Source organism: Papaver somniferum, chromosome 9, assembly GCF_003573695.1.
Source record: "Papaver somniferum cultivar HN1 chromosome 9, ASM357369v1, whole genome shotgun sequence".
Lineage (NCBI taxonomy): Eukaryota > Viridiplantae > Streptophyta > Magnoliopsida > Ranunculales > Papaveraceae > Papaver > Papaver somniferum.
In genome coordinates, this window is record NC_039366.1 from 37,490,613 (window position 1) to 37,514,545 (window position 23,933).

General features: G+C 35.4%; 2 protein-coding genes and 1 long non-coding RNA gene across 4 annotated transcripts; 1 reads left to right on the forward strand and 2 right to left on the reverse strand.

Moving 5' to 3' along the window:
• The first annotated feature begins 287 nt into the window (after positions 1-287).
• LOC113308965 lies at positions 288-3,281 on the forward strand. 2 transcript variants are annotated; one of them, XR_003340232.1, is made up of 4 exons: positions 661-1,131; positions 1,264-1,360; positions 1,457-1,542; positions 2,475-3,281. It is a non-coding gene; the product is annotated as an uncharacterized LOC113308965 (long non-coding RNA). The 2 variants fall into 2 exon arrangements; XR_003340231.1 differs by lacking the exons at positions 661-1,131; positions 1,264-1,360 and adding an exon at positions 288-547.
• An 8,652-nt stretch (positions 3,282-11,933) lies between these two features.
• Positions 11,934-12,407, reverse strand: LOC113311804. The gene has a single exon (XM_026560604.1). The coding sequence runs from the start codon at positions 12,405-12,407 to the stop codon at positions 11,934-11,936; it is 474 nt and encodes a 157-aa protein (XP_026416389.1).
• Positions 12,408-12,461: 54 nt separating this feature from the next.
• On the reverse strand, positions 12,462-14,387 carry LOC113311805 (zinc finger MYM-type protein 1-like). Its single transcript, XM_026560605.1, has 4 exons — positions 14,341-14,387; positions 13,169-14,258; positions 12,989-13,085; positions 12,462-12,808 (listed from the first exon to the last, which is right to left on the reverse strand). Exons 1-4 carry the CDS (start codon positions 14,385-14,387, stop codon positions 12,462-12,464), a joined length of 1,581 nt encoding a protein of 526 aa, XP_026416390.1.
• Positions 14,388-23,933: the final 9,546 nt, after the last annotated feature.

Sequence of the window (23,933 nt, forward strand, 5' to 3'; positions counted from 1 at the left end):
TTAATGCGTGGGATAAGATCTTACTTACCCGTTTAATGACGGGTAAAAAATTTCTTAGCCACCGGTTAGCGGGTAGGGTGGCAAAATGGGCCATATCCTACCCACCCTACTCGTTGTGCACCCCTAGTCACATCTTAGCATGAGTTTTGGTATTAGGCTATTAGCCATGTGGTCATAATCATCCAACTCTCGCAACCAAACAGACTCTAAGGGTAATTACGGTCATTTGTTCGTGATAATCATTGATAACTTGCTTTCCTTTCCCACACACCACAAGGGCAGTTATACCTCCACAAATCGATGATTTCTTCACCTTCTCTCTCACAAACCCCCTCAATTTCTCAGAGATCATACAGATTTATTTTGTTGAGTAACGCATCAGCTATTGGTGATTCATTGTTTTGGCAGGCTTAATTGGTGATGAATTAGAGTGTTTGGAAAGGGTATTAGGTATTACTATTTGATTGAGTTGTTTCCTTAATTCCCTTTCCAGCACTCTAAGCCATCACCAATTCGCCATTACAGACCTTCCTCTATCTGTGTTAAGGTCAGTGTTTCCTTTTCTAAAAACTCATCCCTCAATTGTCTTAGTCGTTATTGATTTTCAATTGGATTCATTTGTTTATATTCTTCTCATGGTATTATTATTTTAATGACAGACTGAGGTTATCAGTTTACGATTCCATTCTGTACCCATGACATTGAAAACTATATCTTATGTGTGCTGTGATTGAGACAGACATGCTCCTATGGAGGTCTGGTGTGTTAGGGGAGGAAACATTGAGTGAAACGGCAGGGCTTGTGGGGGGCAAATGCTCCCTGATCTATGCTGGTCCTGCCACTGTGTGTGTTGCATTCAGAAGAAGCAGAACGGATATTAGTGGTTTACTCAAATAAGTACTATTTCATGAATCTGAATGATCAGTTGTGTTTGTCCTCGTTATTCATGTATTCTAAGTGACTGGTTGTTAATTTTTTTTTTGTTGGTGGTGGGAACGCGAGACTTTGGTGTTGTGTTGGATTTTTCCTAATGAGTATGTAGACCCATAACAGGGGAAACATTTCGGCAAGTTCTAAATTGTCTGTCTCTACTAGTAACTTTGCATCAATTTCTTGCTATGTTTGAAAATGGTATTTCCCTTCACCTTTCGAAGAAGTTGAGTTCTTGATCCCATTTTACCTGGCACCCACTATAAGAACATTGTTTCCTGCTGAGATAGGTGTCTTAGATGTCTAGATTGACATTGGATTATGTATGTGTAGATGGATGTCAAGATTACTTGCTGTAAATTTTGTGTGGGGTTAAGTTTTCCTAGTGTATCCACATATGTTGGAGTCCAGGAACGAGTTCGGCAAGACGGTAAAAAAAAAACCTTTCTTTCGAACTCTTAAATTGTAGGTACACTTAGTTTATTTATTACTTGCTTAATTCATTTTCTGAGTGTTATGTGTTCAGAGGGCGGGCGGCTAAAAAGGTGTGGGCGAGGGTTATCCGGAAAAGGTTATCCATCATTCAATCTGATAAGAGAATGGAGATAAAAAGTAAGTAGATCCGCTTGAACTTCTCTTTATTTTGTTTAATGGTTCTCCGCTGTTCAGATTTAGATATGAACTCAATTTTTTTCACTTTGACTTGAAAATTCTGTAGTAGGGTCTTTTTTTTTTCTGATTGCAAAAAGTGTAAGATTTTTTTCCGATTGAACTTATAGAATTCTCAAATGTATAAAAATGAGAACCCTTTGAGGTTAGGATTCAGATGAGTATTGACTGAATCGCCAACAAGGCAATAAGGCAACTTTAAGGCTTAAAAAATGGAATATTGTCGCAAATTTTGAATAACGTCAGTACTTTGAGGGGCAAGAGCTTTTGGGCTTTACCTGTATGTCATTGGGTGCTTAAGTTGTTCACTGGGGTGGGGATCTTTCAGGAGATTCGTGCATAGACACAAAACTCGCCTTTTCTTTGTTTTGCTTCCTAAGATTTGAAGCTTTAATGTTGAGAAGTTGACTGTCATAATTGTCTTTGTCAGCGGTATTTTGTTCTTGTATTTCTCGTGTTAAAACCATACATGAGTGGGAGAGGATATTGTACCTGACCCCCCTCCTCAATTCAGATCCTAGTTTTTTTGGAAAATTTGCTTGACGAATTGATTTTTTTCTCTTCTTAATATGGAAGCAAAATTTCAAGGTGTTTAAAGAATTAAAGCGTGACAACTGTAATGGGGTTTTACAATCTGATAAGGTTCATGAACAATAAGAATTGTGATTTTATAGTAACTTCCTTAAATTAATGTTAGAATTCAGAGTACCTAAATCTTTGTATTTAATGTGCTTATAATTACTCTATTTTAAATGAGATTCTTGCATCTAAGTCTCATTCCCCATTTTCAGTAGTATCTAAATTTCAGATTCCAAACCCATCTTATTGATTCATTTCTTGTTCTTTGATTCCATATTTTTACTACTCATTTGTAGAATTCGCCACAGATGCCGAAGAATCAGAAAGCAGCATGTGCAGCGTGCAAGTATCAAAGGAGAAAATGTCCGCTTGAATGTCCCTTTGCTCCAATTTTCCCTCGAGAAAGAGAGGAAGATTTCCAGAATGTCGCTAGAGTTTTTGGTGCAAACAATTTCATCAAGCTAATGAAAAAAGCTAAGCCGTCAGATCAACATATAGCAGCTGAGGCAATGATAATGGAAGCTAATGCTAGAGTGTCAGATCCTGTTCATGGGTTAGCAAGTTTTGCTGAGACCCTTTCGCAGAAATTGGATGTTCTTCTTTCTGAACTTGATTTGGTTAATCAACAAATCCAATTTCATCGCCAGAGAAACAAGTTTTGCCAAAACAGTTTTGATGGATTTTAGCTAAGGGAGTTTTCATCAGCAATAGTGGCGCCAGTCCCATCTCTGTCGGCTGTCGCTGCAACAACTTATTGTAACTTAGCCCACCTAAGTTCTATTCCCTTAATGTAGGTTCTACCTTCATCACTTGCAAGAGGTGTGCTCAGATCTATCTTGAGAATGTCTTTCGAGTTGCTGTTAAGATGCTAGTAGAAAGACTGCAGAGTCTTGTTATGATCTGAAATGAAAAGGAAGAAACTCTTTATCGATTAGAAGGGGGTCTGGGTTTGTTCTTTTGTTTTATTTTCTTATGGAAGCATTCTCTAGTTGTTGGTTGTATTTTTATTTTATTTTCCTTTTTTTCAATTCCCATTTAGTTTAGATGATGAATAATGGAATAATGCCGTGGAACTTGAATTAAATATTAGAACATTTCTCGTCTTTGATATATTGTTGGCGAATGTTGCTGCTAATTTATTTTGGATTTGAGCAACAGAGCAAGATTTCAAGAATGTTGTCAAAGATTTTGGTGCAAGTAATTTCACAAAGCTAATCAAATCAGCTGGCCCGGAACAACGTTTAGCGGCGGAGACCATGATAATGGAGGCAAGGGCTAGAAAATCTGGTTTTGGTCACGGGTTGGCAGGAATTGCTGAGACCCTTCGCGGCAATTGAATAATCTTACTTCTGAACTTGCTTTTGTTAATCAAGTACAATAATCTCCTTCCGCATTCCCCGCACGATACTGGCGATGGTCTTAAAGTAAGTTTATATTTTTCACAAAATGCACTATGTCAGCAGAATCTTTTTCTTCAAGTTGTTAATGTTTGACAACATTGATCTTCTTTATCTGTGCTTTGCTCTAGCAAAATGATGAATTGTCGACTTTCCTGACTGCTCAAGTCGATTATAAGGACATAGTCACACAAAGCCCTTTTGCTAGTTTATTATCCGCTTATACTAATCTGGGAGACACTGCTGTAGCCAAACTGAAGCACCATAACAAGGATTCTGATGGGTTGAAAGTGAATTTAAATGTAGCCGTGGTGTTGTGTTCAAGTGGTGGAACAATGCTGAAGATTGGCCAAGACTTCCGTTCAAGTAAACAACGAAATCCTACAAAACTCTGTTGAATCTCAGTCAGGAAAACAAGGGCAGTGTCAAGTGCTCCACAAATGTTGACGAACCACGGATTAAGAGATGCTCACTTACAAGAGTCTGATTGCTCTAAAATGCCCAATTTCTAAGTAAACAATAATGAACAATGAAAAATGTGCAGGTAAACAAAACTGATTTAACAACAGAACTGCAGGGAGATATCGGTTGAGGCTTTGCTACATTAAACAATTGAAACGCTGACAACATTTATAGATGAAGTAAGTCTAAAATTCTAAATAAGATTCACAGAGAAATTTATCTCTAGCAATTGAAATGGAAGCTCCAAACTCATGATTTCTATGTCCACATAAGTACAACACTACCAGAATCACCCTCTCTTTTTCTTCTTCTGATTAGGTAGTTATTACATGATAATATCAGATCAAAGGCTTCTGATTACAACATATTATACTCCTAAACCTCATAGAGACCAGAAGAGAAAATGTTGCAGAATATGCAAATAAGATCTCGCCTTTACCATAATCCTCAGAAAGAAACAGCAATGTGAGATGACATATCATGCTTTTCCATTTCTGAGACCCTTTGTTCCATTTTCCCCTTCAGACGAAGGGGGAGAAGATTTCCAGTATGTTGTTAATGCTTTTGGTGCGAGCAACTTGAGAAAGCTAATCCAATCAGCTTACACGGAACAGCATTTGGCGTTGAGACAATCATAATGGAGGCAGGGGCTAGAATGTCTGATCCTGTTCATGGGTTGGCAGGAATTGCTGAGACCATTTCACAGAAATTGGATAATCTTACTTCTCAACTTGCTTTTGCTAATCAACAAAACCAATTTCATCATCGGCATAGTGGAGCAATGCAACAAGAACCACAACAATTTCAACCGAATGGAGCTAAGGGAGCTTCTTCATCACCACTAGGGGCAGTGCCATCGCCTTCCCTGCAAGAAGTTGGTAGTCTTTATGGTAAGTTCATCACTTTCTCAAATGTAGTGTCTCAGTATAAAATATATTTCTCAAGTTACAAAAATTGCTTTTCTCTATCTATGCATTGTTGTAGCAAAATGATGAATTGTCCAATTTCCTAACTACCCAAGTTGACTATAACGACACAAGCCCTTTTGCTAGTTTTTTATCTGCTTATTTTGATCTGTGAGAAACTGCTATGGCCGAAATGAAGCACCACAAATCTACAATTAAACGTTTAGTGTAGAAGTTATCCGACTCTCATCTATGAAAAAGGCAACAGGCAGGAAACGGAGCTAAGCACAAGCTGGGAGACATCATTTTACTCTCACAATTCAAAACCGGCATAGACTGGATGCTTTTAGATATATAAACAAATAAAATTCTTACAACCTGAATTACAGACTCTGATATGGAGTTGTCAGGTTGATAGGAGTGACTGAGGATTAACAGAACTGATTTCAACTCATCAACAAAAATGCAGGGAGATATATGTCATGAAACAAATTTATAACAACATTTATAGATTCAGAAGAAAAAAATTATACAACAAATTGAAAAGTAAGCTCCAATTACCAGAATCAGATATGGATACACCCATTGCAATAACAGTCTCCACTACTCACCAATACTCTCAACTCCCAACTCCCAAGCTACCATTTCTCTCTTTCTTCTTCTGATGACATATTATACTCCCAAACCATCATCCCTCTAGGCCTCTACTCATAGCATTCAGAAGAGAAAAAATGTTACAGAAAACTGGAAGAGCTTGAACATCCATCCCGTACAATGTCCTCGTACAGGAACAGCTATACCATGAGCTGGAAAAGATAAACCCCATCAAAAGATCTGTATAAAAACCACAAGGGCTGATGCAGGATTGTTGTGAGAGGAAATATCATAATGCTTTTTCAATTCTGATCGGTTGTTGTTGTATCTTGACCGCACCACATTCCCATACAAAAACACCACCACTCTTCAATTTACAGAACTCCATTTAATTTCTTCAATTTCAGATAAAAAAAACAACCCTAATTCCTTGCACCTCTTTCCGCTCTCAGTGTGTAGATGTAGATCTCATTTGGAGATCATTTTATGGAATTCTATCTCCGACGTAGATGTGGAGTGAGTATTGAATGTGCGGTTGTCCTCTTTCTATTCTCACTGACAAGTACCGACCGATTCAATGGCTAACTAGGCAACAGATATCCGGTACAACTAGCTGCTTGACTACGGGTAGGGTTAAGGTCGGCATGGGGCCTCTCTCAACTAGCCTAGAGAGAGTCAGCACGAGCTAACCTAAGGTTGATTCCGTGCCACATCATTGCCAGCAATTTTAGCTTGGACTTTAAGAAAATAAATGATCGGTACTTTTGAAGCCCACCACAATTATAAGACTGGACAATACCTTAAAAGAATACTATAATAATCCACTTTAGAGTTTAGACAAGCCATTCCGGCTTAATCCCGGCTTTCTTACTAAAATTTACCTGTAAACATGTCTAAAATTTATGTTTGAGTCCACTACAAAATATTGCGAAATCCTGACCAGTTTGTCAAGCCCCTTAAGTGTAAGATTTCTAGTTCCGCCATGGATTTTAAACTGGATTATATCCAATAGTATTATAGTAGTAACTTCTCTAAACTCTACGAAATGATAAAAGAAAATCAAAACTAGTATAGTTTGAGCAAACAATATGGATACCTAAGCTAAGTAATTCTGCAGTCGCTTATCTTCCTATTGAAATCATTGATGCAACGACTAATGCTCGTGTTCCCAATTCAGTGCCGACAATATATGATTGTCACAGTTTAGTGCCATGTGAGATTGCTAATCTAATACTTTCGGGTGATAATTAAGAATCTCAACTCTCACCGCGTAACTACTAACTTTGCTAAGAATCTACTGCCATCTATGGATCATACAATCTAATACTTTCGGGTGCTAATGTATACGACTTTTGTCTCAAATAGGAGATGGAGTAGATAAACTTTTGAGTGATAGATGAGTTCAAGTCTCCACATACCTTTTGTTAATGGAGTTCCACAAGCTCCCCTTAGTAGTTCTCCGTCTTTGATCGATGAACGCCGTGAAGTCTAAAGCTCAACTACACTTTCAATCCTAATCCGAGACTTAGCTATAAGTATACTAGAAATCAAGACTTATATTTTTGAAACTAAACTTGACAAACAAGCTTGAGATAGCAACTCTTGCGACTTCGACCGAGCATTGCTCTAACAATGACACGACTCATTAATATCATAGGCGGTGCTGAGGCATAATATTAAGCGAGGCTCAAGACTAAGCTTAAGACTAGCCTCAAGTTTTAGCAAGCCTAAAGCAAATATGAGACTCGAACCTAGGCCTAATATGTAATACAATCTTATGATCAAGACGAAACTTAAGTCTAAGCTCAAGAATGAGATCAAGCTTAAGCATAAACCAAGTCTCAACCCTAAGGTTAAGGCAAGGCTCAATTTTAAGCTCAAGTATGGATTTAGGCTAGTCTTAAGAAGTAACATGAGATTCAACCTCATATACGGACATCGAGATGTACACGATTTAGACTAGGAATTTTCATAAGTGTCAACATAGTGAATTGAACATGTGTTAAACTCAAATATCTTATTGTACAAGTATATTCATTTGATACTCAAGGAAAGATCCTTGAATCCGTATTTTCCAATGCCTATTTTGGTATTGAATTATATGCTTAACAAATCCCAGAGATTCGCATGTCTCGAATCTCTAGTTTCCATAATATTAAAGTGCATGGATGTGTCTAGCTAACCTTAGATGTCATCTATGAGATGAATCGGTTTATTGTTTGAAAATCAATTGGTTGGTTATTTTAATTTTAATTGGTTTTGCAAATTTCGGAATAAATATTTTTAATGCATATCTTCAGGGTTTTTGAAGTTCGCAGTATCTTGTTTTCCTAACAAGCCTTGGTCATAACACTATAAATAGTGGAGTCTTGTATTCTTACAAATTCATTCCTTTGAACAGGCATCTCGATTGATTGTGTGGGAAGTCAACTTGTTAACAGATACAAATAATCCCATATATACTTAATTTTAAGGATAGATAAGTTGTTTATGATGTACTCGTAGAAAGGTTGAACAAACCGTCTAGTTGCATTAAGACTTGTGAAAACATATGTACGATTGTACTGAAGATACACTAAATCAAGAAAAAATGTTTAAAGAATGTAACTCTTTTCAATGCCTCAAATTAGTGAAGTATATCATATGGATTTGATCTTTCTTGAATTCCAAAAAATGACCAATGTTTGTTAGAATAAGAATATCTTGTTTTGTTAACTAATTAATATCATATGGATAAGAAACAACAAAATAGAAATATCCCAAGAATAGGCCGAAGCAACGGCGTGAAAAGAAACACGTTATTCTTTTTTCTTTTCTTTTTTGTTACTAATCATACTATAGATATAGAATGGAACAAGGTGGATATGGACCGGGAAAAGGTCGTAGAAAATATTTTATTTTATTATTACTGAGTCAAATTATTTGTTTATATTAGCAGTGAAGAATAAAAACCATTATATAATCAAAACTAAACTATTTTAAGGGATTAAAAAAAAGAAGATTATACTTTTTTGTTGGAAAATCTGCATGCGTGATAACGTGTTATGAAATATAAAAAGGAAAAAAAGCATCGGAAAGGAAGATGAAGATTTCTTATTAATGTGTAGACAATCCATCAAGCCTCTTTAATTACATGGCTAGACATAACAGAATACAGTAAATAAATGTTAGTGACTTCAAGTTTACTCAAAATATTCTTACGAAAAACACATGTTTATAATACATCACATTCTAAAAAAATTTGCATTTTTTCAATAACATATATAAAAACAAAGGGAATCCTAATATGCCTTTATCCGAAGTTGGAAGACTATAGTATATATTGCTATTTAGAGAAAACCTTCAAAATTGAGCTATATCATACGATATTTGTCTCGGCTACTGAAAGAGTACCAGATAGAAGATAAGACAAGGATTGAGACATTATCTAATATATTTTATGATTTTATACGATAGGAAAAAACCCCAATGTATATGCATATTGTGTTTGTCTAAGTTATAACTTTAAAAAAACTACAAATCCTCAAGAAATGACAAAATTAATTAGCATCAAAACCCTAAGCAAGTAAGCTTAATATTGACAAGCCTTAAATACACAACGGCAACATTATAACCTTAAGCCTTATAGCTACGAAGAAATAAGGATGGTAATGGAAAATATATAGCTAATTTTTCTCGTTAAATGCTATGACTAGTTTCAGCAATTAAAGAATGTCCAAGTCCAGCAACTAGCAAAAGTGAAGCTTGAACCATGAAGAATATTGTTCTCAAAGTCCTAAAAGCAAATTATCAATCAGTCTAAACATGTAGTACAAATTGGCCAAAATAACTGATTTCATATAAAAACCCTAAAACAAATAAAAGTAGTCTGAGCTCAAAGAGAACCTTAAAGAAAATAGATAAAAAATATTAAAAGTCATCAACATAGCCTAGTAGTGGCACCTTCAAGTGGAATATCAAATCTTTTACGAAATCATAACAGAGTCTTTAGGTAAAATTGCAAGAGAAGCCAATCAACGATCGACTACGAAAGACCATTCGAAACCATCGATATCAATAAAAAAAAACTATAAAATCACCGGGATCCCACGCCTTACTACGAAGAAAGTTACCCTTCCTATCAAGAGAGCTAGATTCGTCAACTTTACAAAACTGATTGGCCTTAAGTTTATGAACCATGTATGTGATTTGTTACTGTAAAAGGTAATCAAATCCGCGATGACACCCGATTTTTGTGATTATAGTTTATTTTAGTGGTATGGAAAACGTAAACCATTATCCTTCAACGATTTTTTTTCTTTCTCTATAAAAAAAAATCACAGAAGAAATGAGAATCAAAATTATCGTTCAAAGTTGATTACCCGATGCATATAATACTGGATCAAAAAATCAATCACATCGTATTAAAAAGATATTAAAAATTTGTTACATAGTGAATAGAGCACATGCTTCTGCCTCCACTGTACATCAGAGTAATGGTATTCGTTGCTCGTTAAATCCTATATACATTAAGCAAAAAGTTAAGTCTTGTATATATGAATAAAATAATAGATAATATTTCATGTATTCAATAAAACTTCTATATTAGATGATTTTCAAAAGAGCAATTCTTCACTTATTATTAACCATTAAGTGAACACGTTATCATCATGTAGTTATAAATCATTACGATTTTGCAGCATTCACTTCACTTAATTATCACGTACTTTAGCTTTCTAATGTTTTTCAGTAAGTATAATGGTCAATTTGGTCTTACCAGAAATGAACCAATCACGTAACAGCTATAAAGAAAGAAATAAAGTCACATTAGATTTGGCCTTTCCAAGCAACTACTGATCTCTCTGTTATCTGTCACTTGTACTCTTTCTCTGTCAGACTCAAAAACCAAAAAATCTGTCCAGAATAGATAATCTTTCTTATTTAAGCAAATATGTCTTCTCAAAATGGTATAATCAAATGTAAGAGTGGGCCTAAAAAGTTTCTTGTTCGGAAATCGACTTTATGCGCGACTAATTTAGCTAGCGAGTGATACACAATTTTAACCCACAATGGTTGCAATTTTCTACATTCTACATCCTTAGCTAAAAATAAGGCACCATAATGTTTCTTCTTATGTTGAGGTAACGAACGAAAATGGGGCAAAATGGAAGACACTCACACTTAAACAATTAGATAAGAAAAAATATATAGGAGAGGTACAATTGTGAACCAAGTCGCTTTTAATAAATCAAATTTTATTCATACTCCATCAAATACTGTCAATCCGATAATTCTAGTGGTGCTAAGAATCTAGACTGACACTGTGTAACTACCAAAATTTCTTATTTTTTTCGAGAAAATCCAAAATTAAATCAAATTAATTTTTTTTTTGTTTTTTTTTTGTTTTTTTTTTTTGAGCAAAATCCAAAAGTGAAATTAAGATGATCAGTGAAGAATGGTGAGAGAGTATGAACAAAATCGTGGAAATCACATGTAACATGACATCATATCTGACTTGACAAATTTACATCCTCAACTAAAAGCCACACCTTAAAAACAAATTTCACGGATAAAAAAATTCCCGATTGGGCACGATCCTAGAAAATATGATCCCATTTATGGATTAGCAAGAATTGTTGAGATCGTTTCACAAGAGTCCAAATTTGTTTACACTCCTCTAACGAGGGTATATTTCACATGTTTTTTCTGATTGGTTGATTATTTAACTGATGGCCCCATTACCCTCCATGTTTAGAATCACAATTCTCGTTATATAACTCCCTACATTAATCAAGGATATAGATTGAAATGTGAAATATACACTCGTTAAGGAGTGTGCACGAATTCAGGCTCGTTTTACAACTATTGAATAATCTTACTTATGAATGTTTTAGATGAAACTAAAGCTTCAATAAGATTTTGTGATGAAACATAAGGAGGATCAAGTGAGCTTTGTGATGCAACAGACGATGAAAGTGAAGAAAGAAAAAAATGGCAAAGAAGTTAATTCTCTTCTAACACCACTGCCACCACCACTACTAATACACCACTATCACATCATATCAGGCCTTTACAGGAAACTACCTACTCTCTTTATTCTCTCTGATCACTTGTAATCTCTCCAGGGGCGGAGCCATGATTTTGAAACAGGTTGGGCAAAGAAAAAGTACTCCACGAAACAAAAATAAATAACCCAAATTTTTTTTTCCATTACACATGAAATATTGTATTACAACACCTGGTAGCGTTTTGTAGCAACAAAACATACAATACTAGAGATATGTTAGTTAAATCATTCTTCGATCATGTATTGTTCTCTAATTTTATACCCAAAAAAACTTTATATACTTTACCAAAAAAAACCAAACTGCTTTCATATTCAACAATGTCCGCGACGTGTTGCCATTTCTTGAAATCGCTATCTAATCCTGTCTGTGCTGATCTTGCGAAAAAGTTCCCGCTCAATGTAGGTTAGTAAAAAATTGTTCAACCACTCATTCCCAATACTGTTTCGCAAACGATTCTTCACTATATGCATTGCTGAAAAAACTCGCTCAATAGTAGCAGTAGCAACAAGCAATATCAAAGATAATGTAATCAACAAGTACACTATATTTCTTTTCGTTTCAACCATTTTCCAGGCAAGCGCACTAATACCAAATAATTCAGAAAAATCATTACTAGAAAGAACATCAGCAAGAAAGGTATCTAGTTGTCGGTCGAGAATCATGATATCCATTTGAGAAAAATCAGTTGGATATAGTTTAGCAAGACGAATTAACGCACCTTTGTCAAAAGCTAAAAACTTGTCGCTTGGATTCAAATGCGACATACAAAGAAGTAGCTCGATGTTCACTTCATCAAATCGATCATTAAGCGCATCAATTTGCATATCAATGACTTCATAAAAATAGCTAACTTGATAATGATGTAGATTTGTCACTTCCTATAAATTACGCCGTCCTCTTCCTAGTGGTACATATGTAGACATCATATCAGGAACTATAATATTATTTTTAGCACAAAACATGGAAACCTCACTAAGAAGTGCATCCCATCCACCGTCTCTCATTCTCTGTAGTTGGTATTTAGATATCTTCACCAAGTTCATAGCATTCACAATATCTTGATCCTTTCTTTGCAAAGCTTGCGACAATTCGTTAGTGATTCCCAATAAAGTCCTTACCAAAAATAAGGTAAAGACAAAATCAAATGTAGGCATCAAGATCTGATAAGCATATGCTTCTCCCCTCGCTTCACTAGAACCTTCTCGACTGACAATCTCTAACATATCTAATACGGATGGAAACATCAAAATTAAACTCAACAATGTATTGTAATGTGTACCCCAACGCGTGTCATAAGGTCGTTTGAGGCCAGCTTCTTGATTCAATCCTGAACCACTTAAACGTTCACCTTTCTCAACAAGTTCTACCACTCTAGCAAGTTCTTTTTATCGAAGAACATCTCTACGTTTGCATGTTGCAGAAACAATAGTAACAACTCTACTAGCTATAGTAAAGAACAATGCAACTTCTGTATGCTTTTGAGCAACATGCATAAGTGCCAGCTGAAGTTGATGCGAGAAACAATGAATAACATATGCTGATGGGTTTTCTCTTAATATGAGTGCTTTCAATCCTTTAGTCGAACCTTGCATATTACTAGCACCATCATAACATTGTCCCTCAATCTCATTATATCTAAACCGTACTTGGAAAACAATGCATCCACTGAAGTCTTCAATGAAATTGATGTCGTTTCAAGAACATGAATTATACCAATAAACCTTTCAATAACACATCCTTTCTTGTTGACATAACGTATAACAACTTCCATTTGTTCTCTCACTGATACATCACGAGATTCGTCAACCATAACAACAAAGAAAGCATCTTCAATATCATCACAAATCGCATCCATAGTTTCCATTGCAGCTGCACTCACTATTTCCTTTTGGATATCCGGCGAAGTTAATTTGTTGTTACCAGGAGAATTTTTCATAACCTCACTCTTGATAATATCATTATGTTCAGCTGTGTATTGAAGAAGTTCAAGAAAGTTACCTTGATTATGTGAAGCATCAGATTCATCATGGCCACGAAAAGTTAATCCTTGCAATAAAATAAACCGAATAACACAAATTGAAGCTGTCAAACGAATCATGTAACTCAAACTCTCTTGTTCTTTTTGACGACGATAGATAGCCTCAATATGATGTGTTTCCTGCAGTAACTCGCGTCTTTTCATATATGCATCATTGTGTGCACTGTTCTGACATCCTACATGCTTATCTAATTTTTCAACTTGTTGCTTCCAATTTGAGAAACCTGCATTCACAAAAGCATCAGAGCCACCTTTACCCGTAACATAATTTCTAAAAAGATAACACGGCAAGCAAAACACAGCATCTTTAGATATGCTATACTCTAACCAACTTCCATGTTTTAAAAAACAAGCTTCATTGAATCTTCTGTTCTTTTTTCCCATTACCTTTTGTGGAAATGGAAAATTATTAGGTTGGCAAGGACCCATCTTCATGTAAGCTCTTCGTACTTTGTCTTGATCGTTAGGATGATAACTTGATATTAGTTTTCTCATTGCAGGGTATGATTGAAGATTCCATACCGAGAACTCATCCTGGACAGTACTAGAAGTTGCTTGCTGTGGCAAAGTAGGAGCAGGGATGGAAGGTACTACTTGTGGACCATCAGTATTAGAAGATGGAGGAGGTGCTTGTGAACTTGGAATACTTGAAACTGAAGGAAATTATAGAACATCTGTTGTTCTCTGTCTCTTAGTTTTGGTCACAAACTTATCCATACCTGAAAACAGTTGAGATATTAAACCCCTTGATCACACTCACACACATCAATTAGTTATTAAATTGAATCAAATTTTCTTGATAGAACATCAATTAAGAGGAAATAATGAATACCCAAATCCTTAATTATCAATAGAACATGATGTATAATAAAACCCCCAAATTTTAACATGAACCCTAAGTTAGTTTTAACAAATTCATGATAAAATTGAAATTAAGAAGACAAAATTAGGGAACCTAAATCCTAATATCCTGATTATATGCAACTTTAAAGTAGTAAACGAAAATAAATTCAATAAATTTACCCACTACAAACATATCTTCACAGTTTTGTTTCTCAATACAATATGAAGATTAAATTTTGAGAAGAAGGAAGCAAAAAAACCCTACCTTGTGGCTGGTGATGAAATTCTCTTAAATACTTCTCAACTATTAGCACTGGCAATAATTAACAGCGATTTGGTCTAAATCCCTTACACTTCTCCGGTGATTTGATGTATTCTCATGCCTTTCATGGCTGTTTTCCAAAGTTTTCTCGGTAGCTAGATTTAGGAATCCCGATCTCTCTCTGTTTGTGTAACTTTAATATAAGCGAGCTTTCTAAGGGGGTGCATATCTATTTTTAAGGGGGGCAAAACTTTCTAAAATCGAAATTGGGCTTGGAGAAATTAAGACCCAGTGATGTAGTTTGGCAACCAAGGATGGGCAAGTGCACACCCACCCTTCCATGTGCCTCCGCCCCTGAATCTCTCTCTATCAGACTCAAAAACCCAAAAATTCATCCAAAACATGCCTTCTCAAGATAAGTCAATAAATGATTCCTTTTTTCTCCATGTGTTCCATGTTGCAGATGTCATAATTAAATGAAAGAGTGGACCCTAAAAGTTACTTACACCTTGTTTCTTTTCTCGTGACTCATCTGAGTCGTCTGGATCTGACTGATATCACATGACTCATATGGATCTGACTCAATATGTTTATTTTTTGAGTCAGATCTGACTCAAAAATATGTGATATAGTGGTTTGGTCCCATGAGTCAGGGGCATTTTATTCCCTGACTCAAATGGTCCGAGTCGGGGTTAGGTCTGAATCATATATGACTTAAAATAAAAAAAAAAACGATCTGACATCTGACTCGAGCCGAATCAGGAGCCGAGTCAGATTCAGACGCTGAGTCAGCAAAAAAACAAACACACTCTTAATCGGATATTGAGTTTCTGCACTACATAATTTTGCTATTGAATGATAGGCATTTACAACCCATAATAGTTGTATTTTTTACATCATAGCTAAAAATAAGGCCCCATAATATTTGTTCTTATGTGGAGGAAAAAAAAACCAAAATGAGAAATAATAGAAAACTCTCACACTTAAAACAGCTGGATAAACAAAACACAGGTGAGGTGTAATTCTGAATCGCGTCGCTTCTAACAAATCAAATTTTATCGAAAGACTGTCAATCTGATAATTTCAAGTGATTGTTAAACAATTAATGGCCATTGGTACTAAGAATCTTAACTGACACTATGTAACTACCAACATTTATTAATTTTTTTCCGAGCAAAATCAAAAATTAAGCCAAATTTACTTTTATTTTTGTCTAAGTAAAATCCAAAATTAAAATTAGGATTTTGTTAACCTGTATACCCGTATACATGTTAAGGTTTAATAAATAATTGTTTAATGGTATTGGAAATTGTATTTTTTTGTCTTATTTTACTAGAAATTGGTAATTCTTGCACTAAAAACAACAAATCATGTTCCCAATGCAAAGAATTGATGTTTTCATTGCAATAAAACAAACAAATCTTGTTTCCAATGCAAAAAAGTGTTAATTTAATGCACCTTAACATGTATACTGGGTATACAAGTTGGTTGGAGAGTGTGCAGAAAACCGTGGAAGTGACATGTAACATAACACCATATCTGACTTGATAAATTTAAAGCCTCAACTAAAAGCCACATAAAAAACAAATTCCAAGGACGAAAAATTTCTAATTGGGCGCTAGCAAGAAAGTCTGATCCCGTGCATGGGTTAGAAGGAATTGCGGAGACCCTCTCGCAACAATTTGATTGTTTTAGATGAAACTGAAGCTTCAACAGGGTTTTATGATGAAACAAGAGGAGGATCATTTCAGTTTAGCTCTTGTTTTTCGGTTAGCAAAAAAAATAAATACATAAATAACTCATAGACAAAAATAAGGCCCCATAATGTTTGTTCTTATGCGGAGGATAACAAGCGAGAAATGAGAAATAACGGAAAACAATCACTCTTAAAATCATACAAACAAAAATAGGTGAGGTGCAATATTGAATTGCGTCGCTTCTAGCAAATCAAATTTTATTGAAACTCCATTAAAGACTGTCAATCCGATAATTTCGCATGATTGTTTAAACACTCACTGATCAGTGGTGCTAAGATTTCAACTCGCACCATGGAACCACCAAAATTTATTGCTTTTCTTTCTGAAAAATTTATTCATAATCTTAAACTACGATAATAAGCGAATATTCATTTAAAAGCGTGCACAAAATCGTGAAGATCGCATGTAACATGGAATCATATCCGAGTTGACAAATTTACCTCCTTAACTGAAAACCCCTTTTTAAAAAGTAATTAAAGCAAAAGATTTCCAATTGCGCGCACGAAGATGCACAAAATCATGGAAACCATACGCGACATGACATAAAATTTGACTTGACAAATCGGAGGTTTTGAGTGAAACAAAATAAGATCATTTTGAACTAATATCAATAACCCCTTATCCATATATTTTTGGTAATGACTAACCTTCCTTTACTCAATTAAGACTAATCTTATTTAACCAGGGTCAATCTTTTTTAATTATTAAGATATAATCATTCTTCGTAAAAATTGTTTTTATAAACTTTTTTTTCTATATTTTTCTTTGCATTTTTCTTTAATTCTTTTCTCTAAAATGTTTCTTTTTTTCTTCATTATTTTATTTAACAATCGGTATCGTCCTAAGTTATAGATCATCACGATTGTTTTGATGTCATCATAGTATTGTTGTTGCCTATGATAAATATTATATAAGTCATCATGGTAGAAATAAAATATAGTCATAAAATATAGCACATGTCGATTATTTTTATGTGGTCATGGTATTGTTATTAGACCATGATGACTGTTGCAAAAATCGCCATGGTTAACTGACATACCATGACGACTTTCAAACATCAAATATTTCTAACTTTTATGTAAAAACTTGACCAAATCTGATTTAATATTAAGAGACTCGTCATGGTCCTAAGATATCGACCGTGAGGATTGTTGTTGTATGGCCATAGTATTGTTATTAGACCATGTTGACTATTGCAAAAATACATTTTTTTAAGTAAAATAATTAATAAGTGAAACTAAAAAATTTAAAAAAATATATAACGAAGGACACATGTTGCAAACCTAGGATAGAGAGGTAATGAGGTAACTCTATCACCTTTATACACTCCTTGTCCACCTTCCATGGATGGGACTAAAATCGACGGTCCTAATTAATTCACCCAACCCCCAAATAAACTAGAAACTAAAAGACAAGGCTGCTAATGGGGGTGTCAGGATTGGTGGGGATGTACCAAGCCAAGACAAAATCTATTTTGTCCTACATGAAAATCTGTTTTATCTTATTATGATTTTGGTACACCCCACTTAATCTGATGCCCCTATTAGCAATTTTGCTAAAAGCCGGGTCTTATGAAAAGAAATCTACGCTAATAAATTCCCAATTGGGGCTGTGCTCCCCTTTACTACTAGGATGGGGTCGTGCTATCCCGCGCGGCTTCTTATAACTGAGTTATAAGCTAGCGGGTTCTTAACCATCAGATGATAACACATAACCGTTTTAAGCCGTCCATGAAAAATGTACAGTTGTCTATCACATTAATATTAAGAAAGCCCTACTATTTAATTAAGGAAAATGAAAACCATCACCGTATATATTCTTGTATTTCATTAGAAGACCTTTTTCCTCAAAACTAATCTGTAAATCTTTAACGGAAGACGGAGTTTGAATGGTGAAAGAGAAAGATAGAAAACTTGTCCATACTTGTTGTCGATCAACTAGCTCGAAGCAGTTCTGCTCAAGATTAGATCCATATATGTTGTTCATTATTTTTGTTGTTTACCTCTCTTTTTTTTTTTCTTCTTAATATCCTTGATTCCCTAGTTTGATTCCAAGTTTGTTATTCTTAGTGATATCAAACCTATCTCTGCCGTACCTGAATCTCAACGACCTGGTAAAAACACACAACAAAAAAAAAACCAACCTGGTTCAATAATTTGGTCAAGTCTTGGCTTTAATTTTAAATTTTGATTGCTGATTTTTTCGGCGTTGTTTCAATCTTTATCATTCAAAGCATTTGGAAGAACAATTAATTTTGTTAATGGAAATGCTGGGTTGAAAAATTAGCAAATTTGTCCAACAACAACAGAAACTGTTTGTAGATGAGGAACTTTAAATTCAATTTTAGATGAAATTTCGCATCGCCATGTTGCAGCTAGGATTAATTAGTAAATGTGAAATAAGGGTGAGGAGCTGTTAACAGTTTTAACTTGGACCAAAAAACAAAAATGAGAAATAAATACATCGGACGGCTACGAACCCGCTAGCTTATAACTGAGTTATAAGGAGCCGCGCGGGACAGCATTACCCACTAGGATGACAAATTATTATTTCTACTCCGCTCAGAAAATTTGTGCCCATACAAATTAAACTTTGTGTGTTGAAGAATACGTGAATTTAGAGGGAGATTAGTAGAGTTATTGATTAATTAATGATTTTTGTGATTAAGGTCTCAAAAAATAATAGCAAACAGCCAAGACTGAGAAAAAAGTACATAACTTTTTCAGTCCATTTTCTTCTCAGATGCTGCTTGCTGCTGCTATTTCCTTCTTCTTTTCTTTATTTCTTCTCCCAAATTCTTAAGGGTTTTTTCTTCACCAACTAAAGATACCGCGGCTGCGTATAATGGACTCAAAATCTGGTAAGATTCTCAACACAATACTAGCTAGTTTTGATTTTACAGTTAGAAGCATAAATCTTTATAAAACCCACTTTTTTTTTGTTTTACAATCTTTGTATGATTCATGAAATGGTTGATTCTCAATCTCTATTTTTTTGGGCACAAATCAACTTCAAAACCCCATTTTCTTCACAACCCATGTTCTTGTTTGTTCCATTCTCATCATTGTAATCTGATTAGTACATGATGTAAGTGTAATATTGTGATTTTTCTGTTGTTTGTAGAATTTGGAGTGAAAATGGGGAAGAAAAGTAAAAGATGTGCAGCATGTTGGTATTATAGGAAAAGATGTTCACCAGAATGTCCCTTAGCTCCATATTTTCCTCATTCAGATAAAGGGAAAGAAGATATCCAAAATATTGCCAAAGTTTTTGGTGAAAGTAATTTCACAAAGTTTATGAATTCAGCTCACCCACACCAACGTTTAGCGGCTGAGACCATGATAATGGAGGCAAGGGCTATTAAATCTGATCCTGTTCATGGGTTGGCAGGAACTGCAAAGACCCTTTCCCAAAAACAGGAACTTGCTTCTGTTAATCACCAAAACAAATTTCACCTTCGCCACAATGTAGTTCTGCAACAAGAACAACGACAATGTTGATCGAATGGAGCTAAGGGAGTTTCATCATCATCACTAAGGGAAGCAGTACCATCTCCTTACCTGCAAGAAGTTGACAGTAGTCTTACAGTAAGTTTATCACTTTCTCAAATGTTCTCTGTCAATTACAAAAACATTTGCTCAAGTTATTAATGTTTGACAAGATTAGATTTCTATATCCATGTTTTGGTGTAGCAAAATGTTGAATTGACTGCCCAAATTGCTCCGTATAAGTATATTGCCATAAAGCCTTTTGCCAGTCTAGGATCTGCTTATACTAATCTGGGAGACGCTGCAATGGCCAAATTGAAAGAGAATCCAAATCAGTGCAGCGGTGGAGTTGTGCTCAAGTGCTTTAATGGTGCTGAAGACTTGACTAAGATTTCCGTTCAGGATCACAAGAGCATTGTACAAAATTATGCAGACTATGTGAATCTCAGTCAGGAAAAGAAGAGCAATGTCAAGTACTCCATGGATGTTGAGGAACCAGCTTCAAATTTCATTCAGAAAAACAAGGCTGATCTGAAGAACTGCATAGACTTCAATGAATGGGTTACAAACATGAATCATGAAATAGAGGAAACTAATGTGAAGTACTCCCATCATCTCAAAGAAGAACAAGAGGTATGTAGTCTTGACTACATGAATTGTAATTGCAATTTTGTCATATCTTCTATATTTGTTGGATGAAATTTCTTAGTCTACTAAACATTTTTTGGGTACCATCATTTAGAGGGGAGGTATAACAAACCCTGTGCAGCATGCAAGTATTGTAGGAAAAGATGTCCACCAGGATGTCCCTTAGCTCCACTCTTTCCTTCAGATAAAGGGGGAGAAGATTTTCAGAATGTTGCTTTCCTATTTGGTCCAAGTAATTTCATAAAGCTAATGAAATTAGCGGAGCCACAACAACGTTTGGCGGCTGAGACAATTAAAATGGAGGCAAGGTTTAGAGTGTGTGATCCTGTTCATGGATTGGTAGGAATTGCTGAGACCCTTTCACAGAAACTGGATAATCTTACTCCTGAACTTGCTTTTGTTAATCAACAAATCCAATTTCATCGTCGCCATAGTGTAGTTCGATCAGATGAATCTAAGGGAGCTTCTTCATCAGACTAACGGCAGAGCCATATCCTTTGCTGGAAGAAGATGGCAGTAGTATTCTTACTGATATCGAGCAATTTCAATGAAGTGTTGATTCAACTGCAAAGGGAGTCGAGTAATTTCAATGAATGAAGAACAGAAAAGTTTTGGGAGATTTCATTAATGTCAATGTCAATGGAATAAGAAATTCTGAAGATTGTTTGTAAAGTGAAAGAGTTACAAAAATATACCAAGTAGTACAAAATACATAAGAGCAAGTTTTGATAGTCTGAAAACATGGGTAGTAGCTGGTTCATGATACTTTATTACTTCTTTTTAATTGTAGAATTTGGAGTAAAAATGATGTGGAATAGGAAAGTTGTGTACAACATGCAAGTACCATTGGAAAAAGTGTCAACCAGAATGTCCCTTTGCTGCATTTTTTTCCTTCAGATCATAAAGGGATTTCCAGATAGTTCAAAAACTTTTTGGTGCAAGTAACTTCTCAAAGCTAATGAAATCAGCTGGCCCGGAACAGCGTTTGGCGGCTAGCTAAGACCACGATAATGGAGGCAAGGTCTTGGAAAATCTGATCCTGTTCATGCGAGAGTGAGACTCTTTCGCGGAAATTGAATAATCTTACTTCTGAACTTGCTTTTGTGAATCAACAAAACCAATTTCATCATTTGCAAAGTGTAGTTCTGCCAAAAAAAAAAAACCGACAATTTCGGTCAAATGAAGCTAAGGGAGCTTCTTCATGAGCACTAAGGGGCAGTGCCATCTCTTTCCCTGGTTTGGCAATGGTCTTACAGTAAGTTTATTTTTTCGCAAATGTACTATGTCAACAAAATCTTGTTTCTCCACACGTTAATGTTGATTTTCTCGATCTGTGCTTTGTTGAAGCAAAATGATCAACTGTCAAATTTGGACTACTTAATTTTGGCTTTGGTTTCATTTCTTATTTCTTCTTCTCTTTTCTCCAAGTCTTAGTTGGTTGCTATCAAGAATCTTAAATAGCTTGCTTGCTCAAAAGAAAGAAGATGCCAAATAGCTCAGCTGCCTCAGCATACCGGAAAAAGATTGGTCGTTCGTTAGGTATGACTTGCGGGTAGGGCTGCCGATGGATAAAATGAATATCCCGTATTACCTAAGACACCATCTTAAGTAGATGATCAGAACAATCACGGATCCGTGTTGGCGTGCTGTTACTCTGCGTGCATGGCCGAATAAGTGCAGCTTGCTGGGTTTTGGCCATTGGAGTATCTCAATTCTGAACTCGATTGAGTTAATCAACAAAACCAAAGAAATAAGTTGTGCGAAACATCATTCCGATGTACTCACACAATTCAAAATCAGTGGAGACTGTTTAAATTGCAGAACATTCATTAGATTATTAAAACCAAAGGGGTTTATTCAAAATTTTAAATTGCAGAAGTTGGATGCTTAAGATTTATAAACAAACAAAATTCTTCTTGATGAAAAAGAACATACAATACATTTCTGAAACTAGACAATCTCCAATACTCTCAAACCGTCGTTTCTCTTTAATCAGAGAGAGAAAATGTTGCAGAATATGCTAATTACTTCAAGGTGTCTCCTCAGCCATATCCAGAGAATGAAAGAACTACAGCATATGATGGCTAGCCACCCAAAAATTGTACACAAATTGGGGATAGAAACACCATTGTGGTGAGAGGAAATATGATAATGACTCTCGTGGTGAACACCACCTCACTTCTGGTAGAAGTGAAGCCGGCATGGCAAGAACATAATTATTGTGAGAGGAAATATCATAATGTTTTTTTGATTTTGATGGGTTGTTGTTGTATCTTGATCACCACATTCCCATACAAAAACACCACCGCTTTTCAATTTACAGAACTCCATTTAATTTCTTCAATTTCAGATCCAAAAAAAAACAACCTTGCGCCTCTTTCCGCTCTCGGTGTGTAGTGTAGATGTAGATCTCATTTGGAGACTAGGTCATTTTCTTTATATAGGGCGAGGCCGATTAAATGGTTCAGCTCTCATTTACAATGTTGTCCTTGTACCTATAAACTTATTACAATTACAGACCCCACTGCCCTCTAGACGGATCATGGCGCATTTGGGTCATGGTTCGCGGTACCCGGCACTGAGAGTCTAAAGTGCTTCACAGAAATTTTTGAATGTGCAACATATATTCAGTCATGACTCATGAATTAGCAATTTGGAGCCTGTAATGATCGTTTTTTGTTTTTTTGGTTGCAGACTTACCAATCTATTGAATGTTACGAGCATTATGATTACCAACTACCGAAGATTGTTTGTAAAGTGAAAGAGTTCAGGAAATATACCAAGTAGTACAAAATACATAGGAGCAAATTTTGATAGTCTGAAAACATGGGTAGTGGCTGGTTCATGAAACTTTTTTTACTTCTATTGCCTTTTCATTTGTCAGAACAGAAATTTTGGAATGTATTCTTATGCAAATTTTGTCAACCCTATCGGCTTTTTGATACCGTCTGAAACATATGATCATTTATGGATTCAATCTATTGAAATAGAAATTTCGGGGCCTGTAAATTATTGCCTTACTATTGAATGTTACTGCTATGAGCATTATCATTATTAAATCATACACCTTTTATGGCCATCAACTAATTTTTGCCAAATGTTCTGCAATGTCTACTAAACAACTGAAAACCATTTCCGTTATAGGGGCAAACACCTGACGTAATGGACGGTTTTCCTGTAGTCCTAAACTACTCGGAATGTCCCATCATGTTCATCAAAGTTGAGGTTATCTTATGCCAATTTCAGTTCAGTAACAAAGTTGGAGTTCAAATTCAAATTGCAGGCGACAGGTTTTTGGTGCACTCCCAAGGTAT